This window comes from Penaeus vannamei, chromosome 3, assembly GCF_042767895.1.
Source record: "Penaeus vannamei isolate JL-2024 chromosome 3, ASM4276789v1, whole genome shotgun sequence".
Taxonomy (NCBI): domain Eukaryota; kingdom Metazoa; phylum Arthropoda; class Malacostraca; order Decapoda; family Penaeidae; genus Penaeus; species Penaeus vannamei.
The window spans coordinates 123,594-131,244 of NC_091551.1; the positions used below are offsets into that span (position 1 = coordinate 123,594).

General features: G+C 42.2%; 1 protein-coding gene across 20 annotated transcripts in view; it reads right to left on the minus strand.

Annotated features, from left to right (window-relative positions):
• Positions 1-7,651, minus strand: part of Syt1 (Synaptotagmin 1) — a 129,132-nt gene continuing 121,481 nt past the window's right edge. For 19 of the 20 annotated variants that reach the window (XM_070139202.1, XM_070139159.1, XM_070139194.1 and 16 more), the window contains 2 exons: positions 6,102-6,308; positions 1-5,484 (listed from right to left, as the gene is read on the minus strand). In XM_070139202.1, coding sequence (XP_069995303.1) covers positions 6,105-6,308 — 204 coding nt within the window. In that variant the 3' untranslated portion in view covers positions 1-5,484; positions 6,102-6,104. The remainder of the gene's footprint in view (positions 5,485-6,101; positions 6,309-7,651) is intronic. The other variant, XM_070139150.1, reaches the window with a different exon arrangement.

Here is a 7,651-nt window from a genome sequence, read left to right on the forward strand (position 1 = left end):
TCTTATTTTCATATGTTTTATTGTTCGTTATATCTAATCTTTTTACACAATTCCAGGTTAGGTCTCGTGACTTTGTAATAAGTCATTTTACTTGCCTAATCCATCTGTAACATATCTAAACAAACAACACTTTTATCCAAGTTTCTGTTGACGATCCCAACCTACGAGCAACACACAGGTGGACTCCGAGATCCATGGGATGCGGCTGCGGTTGGCGGTCGAGCAAATGCCCTGTAGGTAGTTGTTTTTTGCAGAACTGTTATGTAGAATCTGTTTCTGTATACACGCATCAATGCCGCAGTCTACCAGCTGATTCTTCCTCGAAACGTTTGATGATAATAACGGGATCGGTTTGGAAACTTTTTTTTATGTATAATCGATTTATGCATATATATGTATATGTTGTTACTTTTGGTTTCTCTTGACTTTTTTCTCTCTATCAATCAAGAAATGATCAGGCTGATGAGTTTGAGGCATTCATGACCGTTTTCATGATTTTAATATATTAATAATGATGCATTCATCACATGAGCACAAAATTTACATACTTGTACGTACAACCATTCACATGACACATACCCCGCACAAACCTCCTTCTCAATCCAGGCCGAGTCACGGATTCTGCTCAAAATCAGTGCTAGCAAAAAGTGTTCTCGTTTCTACCTGTGACGGTTTGTTATCTACAGTGAGAGGCGCTTTCATTACTTGCCGCAGAGGGTCACCTAAACACTTAATCAAAATACTCTATGATCAGCACGTTCAAAAAATAAAAAGGAGAAATATTTATATATATGTAATCACGGTAGAAGCCAGGACTCGAACCGGATTGAGGAAAATGATCGAGCGGATATTTTTTTTTTTTTTAGTTATTTATTTAATAAGGAGTGGGAGACGGGTATAGGCCGAACCAGACGTAGGGGGGATAGGGTCGTACATCCTGTGACGTGACTAGTGAATTTGGACCCTAAGGTACGCCTTGAAAGATCAAAATTGCTAATCTCGTGACCTATCTTACATTGGTGGCTCTGTGACAAAATATAACATGATGATGAAATAAAACACTCCAAGGAAGGAGAATGAGAAGGAGGAAGAGGAAGGGGGGATAAAGAAGAGAAAATTATACATATCTACAGCGAATTCAAGTGTGCCAAATCTACTAGTCTAGAGTATGATAAAAGATAAACGATGCTCCATCACGCAGAGGCTACGCAAAGAGCTCAACAAACATCCGATGTAAATATCTCCCCCCGAACATAGAGAGGATCCAACCCTGTGATGTAACTGCCCCGAATAAATAGTATAGATGATTCTAAAAAGAGCGCAGCTACTATAGGAGACTCGAATGCCCTTTGTACACTTTCTTTTGTCAATTCGCGAAGATATAGATCCCTGATTTGATCCCGGAAAGAAGTATTATGCCTGATGGACGTGTGTATCCTCAATTTCATTTATATTTATGGTGGAAAATCTAATCAAGAATTATTTTCATTGCTTTTTTTTAATTATCACTATTCTTATCATTCTAACTGGCGATCTTTGTTTCCTCAAGCTTACTTCTCGTCTCCCAAGCGTTGGCGAATAACAAAGAGGTTTTATGGAGTGAAAGGAGAGAGAGAGGGAGAAAATACATCCTCGGGAACAGACAACGATTTGACAGACGGCACGTCATGAAAGAAGCTCAAGAATTCACTAGGGTAAATGGGGTCAAAAGCGTGACAGAGAAACGGGGGAAAATGTTAGCTCCGTTTGCAGTCGAGTGAGAAATTAGCAGAGGAGTGGAAACAGTGGGAATAGGAAGAATATAAACAAAAAGAGTAGTGATGATTTCACAACGGCACGTGTTGGTAGGAACGGTCGAAGAGAGGGAGATGGTCGAAGAGTGATAGATGGAAAAAGGGTAAAGAGAGAGGCGACGCGCCCAAAACGACACGGGATTGGTTGAAACATCGAGAAAGGGGGCGTGGTCAATTTGGCAAAGAGGATCTTTCCTATTTGTTGCACTTGAAGGGGATCGAAAGACAAAGAGACACAACCGATGAAGAGAAAAAAGACACAAAGCAAAAGTAGATGTGTGTGTGTATATATATATATATCTATATGAGGTGAAGAAGGGTTGGGCGGGGGCAGAGAGGGGAAGGTGGTTGCGTAGGGTCGGGTCAAAGGATGGCGTCCCGTTGGAAAGCTCGATGGAGTCCCTGATAATGTTTTGACACGAATGCCATCCTCCAACATGAGCCTTTGTTTCATGTGTTTTAGTACTTGGATGACAGATTATCCTAAATGATAATTATCATAAATAATCGGTAACATAGGTTCATCGAGCCCTCTTCATTCAGGCTATACGTTCTCCTTTTGTGATGAATATGACTGTTACTTCTTTGACCACGGGTGGAGGCAAAGAGACGATAATTACTCCATAATCTTGTCTTCTCCCACTTTCTTTGTCCTTCCTTCGTTTTAGAAATTCACTTGTGTGTTTTAGTCCGTTTGGGGGAGAGACTCAAACCATGCGGGCAAAATGTGACAGATTCCAGCACTGAACTCGACCGCAGGATTTGTCTACTGTGAAGCTAAATGAGGCGATGGATGTGGACCTTTTTTATCTCTATTTTTAAAAGTATTTTCTAAAACAATTTTTTGTGTGTATTTTTTTTTTTTTTTTTTATTATCATTATTATTATTTTTTGCACTTCCAGACCCTGTCCCCATCTGATATGAAATGATCGGCACATAATATTAACAACACAGAGCTTGGCGGCCCCACACTTGACCAATAGGGGGCCACAACCCAAGACTGAGAGATTGCAGGGAACCAATGGCCGCGCGACATGTCATGAACAATTTCAAATATTATATAACCAATCAAAGGCATCCACGCCGTCGGGTCTTTGCAGTCTCCTAGACGTTGGTGGGTGATCAGGACGCATTAGGCCAATTGTGGCATGTGTAACCGTTGTGATTTATTTTCAGCTTTTTCTCTAATCGCAAATAAACGTTTTCTTGTTTTTTAGTTTTGGGCAGAAGTTTAGACGACCGGAATCCAAAATGAAAAAAGGCCTGATAAGTCCTAATACTTGTATCCTAAGGGGAGTGTGCGGGACTCATACTATACAAAGATGGGGGATATCCCACTCCATGCTATTTTCACACTTTTTACAAACTATTTTATATATTTTTTTCGATAGTTCCTATCAAATTACTAGTTCAAAGTCTCAACAGTAGTAATAATGACCCAACGAATCACAGGGGGGAGGGGGGTTGATAAAACATACACTATCAGAGGAGTATGACCCTTAATAGGCTCAAACAATGAACATGTAAATAATAATTCCATATGGCACCAGGAATCCACGGCTGTCCCAGAACAGTTCAGGAGAGACATGAGAAATCATGAAAAAGGTATATTCTTTCAGCCATAGCTATTATGTCGGGAGCTAAAGAAGAATATGTATAAGTAGACTTACCTACCTGTACACTGATGTATATAATGTATATAATAGGACACTGCTTAATATTTATATATGTGAAGATCAGTACAGCTACATGTCCCGTGATATAAACATTTACTCTCCAAAACATAGCTGACATATAAAAGGAATGAGTGATTCTCTCTACTCAAAGATTATGAAAGCCTAACTAAAACACTACTGCAAATGCTAACTTGCAAACGAAAGAGGACTGAATTCTGTTTATTCTTCGCTAGCATGATGATGTCCATACATTCATTATAGTCATTATAGATGTACTGCTGCCTATGTTTGGGTAAATCTCTTTATCTACCCTATATAGAACATTTTACAGTGATAATGTTCCCTTTTCCTAAGGCGAATGTAGACCAGAAATAAGTTTAAATTTGTTTAAATATCAAATTCTTGGGGGCAAACTTTGACTGGACCAGACAAAGTTCGTCCTCACTAACTAGCTACGATAAAGCCCCACCTTATCCCGTTATGTCAGTTTTTAATAGATCCCTTCTTAATCGTATTCTTTGGTTGAAGCCAGGATGCACCGCCAGAAAAGGCTTATGCATCAAGGAGAAAATCGACTACTCAAAAGTGAAAACTGAAAAAAAAAATAAACAACAACAACATCAACTATCTCCACTAATTAACAAAATGGCTTTGCCGCTTCCGTAGAAAAGACCCCACGATGACCTCACAAAGGTAGCGGGGCCTTGCGCACGCACGGCCTCGCTCGGGTCCAAGGAACACGTCGCGCTGGCGAGACTCCTCCTCCTGCAGGTGGTGTGGCCTCTGAGGGGAAGACGCTTCGCCCAGGAGAGCAGAATCTTAAACAGGTGCGAGTCGACTTGCGCAGCAGCACCGGCCCCATCATGTGTCGACAAGGCGCCGCTTGTCTCGGTGTATTTTCCTCTTAACTCTCTTTTTCTTTCTTTCATCTCCTTACCATATGAGGATGTGAGTGGGGGAGGGGAGTCTCTGGAGTGCGGAAAGGAGATAGGTAAGTGTGCCTCCGTCAGGTATGTCTAGCAAGGCAGAGGGTGTGTAAGAACTCAGCTGGAGCTCTCCGGGTTCCACCGCTTGGGCCGCTGGGAGGAGGTCGTCCGTCCACTCGCCTGTGTGACCCTCCCTCCGGACTCTCTTACTTCCAGCAGTTGGAACAAAAGGTATCTCAGTTCGCGCTTTTAATCTCTTTAGGTTGGGATGCCCAAGTCAGGTGCGTTGGTCTTGGGTTTGCTGTGCCCACGTCAAGTTTGCCTAGGTTTGGGGCACGCGCAACCTCTTTTGGAACCAGTGGAGACCCAGCCAAGGCCAACTTGAAGATGATAGACGAGCTGCTGAAGACTTTGATTTGTTTTGTGAGAGTTCTTTCTTTATTCTTCTTACCTCGTTTTGTTTTTTGTTGTACATTACAAGTCGGACAAGTTTTGCCACAGGGAATGGAGTTAAATCGACACACTGATTTTTTTTTTTTTTTTTTTTAAGATATATCGCAAAACAGCTGCATTGTCACACCCCAGTGAGTATACACATAAATATGAATGTATGTATATATGCACATACATTTATGTTCCGCTTACTATTAATTATATATATCCTGAATCACTGTACTTTGTGAAGATGACCACTTGCCATCTTGACGTACCAACCTTACTAAATGATGCTTCCTCACCTCATGCTTTGAAGAAATCGGCTGCACGTTAGAATGAAAGTCCTATCTACCTATTTTATTCAGATGTATGTGATGTTTTCATGCAATAAAAAAAGAGGAAAAGACAACAACAAAAAGAAGAAGAGCTGCTCATCCTCACTGGATGATATCAAAAGCGGCATTCTGCGTTTCTCTGTTTTTAACACTGATTGAAAGGGAAGTTATCCTGTTTATCTGAAGCATCGTGTACGGTTCGCACAACTACTGACTAGACGCTTTGGTCGTAATTTCTTGGATTCATGTCATCGCTTCGGAAATCGTGGCGGAAGGTTGGAGGGTCATCTTGCGCTCTTCGGAATGGAGGAGTCTGCCCTGGAACAAGGAAAACGGGTGACGGTGTGAGAGAAAACGGGATGTGTGGATGATAGACTCCCTGAGTCTGAATGCAACAGAAAATGGGATAGGATGGTTACAGAAATTGGGATGTGTTAGCCACGGAAAATTTTACATGATACCCACAGAAAATGAGAAGTGATAGTCGAAGAAAATGAGGTGATAGCACCAGAAAAAGGAACTTTATTTTAACCACTATAGTTATTATTATCTTCGTTATTATTGCTACCATTATGATTATTTTGTCCGTTTTGTCCACACTAACTCATCATTCATGCATATTAGGCATACTGAAGACTACTTCAAGTATCTATGACTGTGTGATTTATCATCATAACTTAAGGTATATTTATCATCATTTTGAAATATATTTCATGTATATCAAGAATATATATAAATAGCCTAAATCACAACGGCCCTTTAAAAATCTCACTAACTTTAAAATTAGTTTGAACTTTTTAAAGACAAAGAACTGAACCAACGAATCACTCAAACTTTTTTTTTTTTTTCTTTTTAACTCCGTACTTGAAAAAGAAAATAACAAAGACCTTCCGAACTGGCCGAGGCCTTCCCTGGACCTTCGGAATCCCGCTGACCTTTTACTTGAGGTTCAGGATGGCGTCGGCCTCCTCGGGGTCCTTCAGGGTGTGCCACTGGGCGATGGGCCTCCGGGGCGATGCCAGCATGTCCGACCAGTGGCGCAGCTCCGTGCCCGAGGCGTTCATGCCCAGGACGCACCGGCCGATGGGCTCTGACGTGCCGATGCGGTCGTAGTCCACGACGGTCACCTGCAGGTTCACTTTCTGAAGGGGAGAGGAGGCGGCGGTCAGTGGTGGGGGAAGCCAAGGGGAGGAGAGGGGGAATAGAGAGACAGAGAGAGAAGGGAGGCGGTGGGAATGAAATGGAAAGAGATAAAAGGTGGGAGTGGTAAAGACGGAAGTAAAGGGGAAATGGAGAGAGAGAGAGAAGTTAGGCGGAGGAAAGAGAAGGAAAAGAGAGAACAGATGATATACGGATTAAAATGGAAAATAGAGAGAGAGAGAAAAGGGAAGCGTAGGAAATGGAATGAAAAGAGGGAATAGGGAAAAAAAAAAGAAAAGGGGAAAGAAAGAGGGAGAAATGGGAGGTGGCGGCTGGTGGCGAAAGAAAAGAGAATGGGAAGAGAGAAAGGATAAAAGACGGAGGGAAAGGGGATATATATAGAAAGAAAAGGAAAGCGAAGGGAATGGAATGGAAAGACAGAAAATGTGAAAGAGGGAGGAAAAGGGCGAACAGAGAGAGAGAGAGAAAAGGGGGGGGGGCAGTTAGTGGCCTAGGAAGTAGGGAGATAGAAAGGAGGAGAAAAGAAAAAAAAGTGTCTATCAGGAAAGAGAGATAGAGATGACAAGAAGAAGAAAGGAAAATAGAAAGAGGAAGGAGGCGGTGGTTAGTGGCGAAGGAAAGAGAAAGGAAAGAGAGGACGATTGAAAGACTGAGGAAAAGGAGAGAGAGAGAAAATAGAAGTGGAGGCTAATGGCCTGGGAAGTGAGGACTGCCTAGAAGATAGAGAGGAGAAGAAGGAAGAGAGAGGGATCAATAAAGATAGAGAGAGAGATAAGATGAAAGACGGAAAGAGAGAAAAGATGAGAGACGGAGAAGAAAAGGGGAAAGACAGAGAGGAGATGAAAGATGAGATAGAAGAAAAGGAAATGAAGAAGACTAGCAAGAAAGAGAGATAGAGAGGAGACGAAGGAGAGAAGCAGAAAATAGAGAGAAAGGGAAGCAAGAAATGGATGGGGGATAGAAAGTAGGGAATAAATGAGAAAGATAGAAAAGAAGAAGAGAAAATGGAGAGAAGGCAGTTACTTAGTAGGGAATACACTGAAGATAGAGAAGGGAAGAAGGTGGAGAAAATGGAAAGGGAAAAGAGAAAAAAGAAAAAAGAGGCGAGGAGATATAACGAAAGAAAAGACAGATAGAGAGGAATAACTAAGGACATGTAGAAATCAAGGAAGTGGCAGCTGGAGGGACGCAAGGAAGCGGCAGCTGGAGGGACGCGAGGGACGCGGGCGAAGCGGCGCTAGGAATGGGCGGGGTTCGGGGTCAGAGGGAGCCATGCCAAGGCTGCTAAGAGTTAGTCTGGAAGAATCCGGCATTCTGGAGCTGG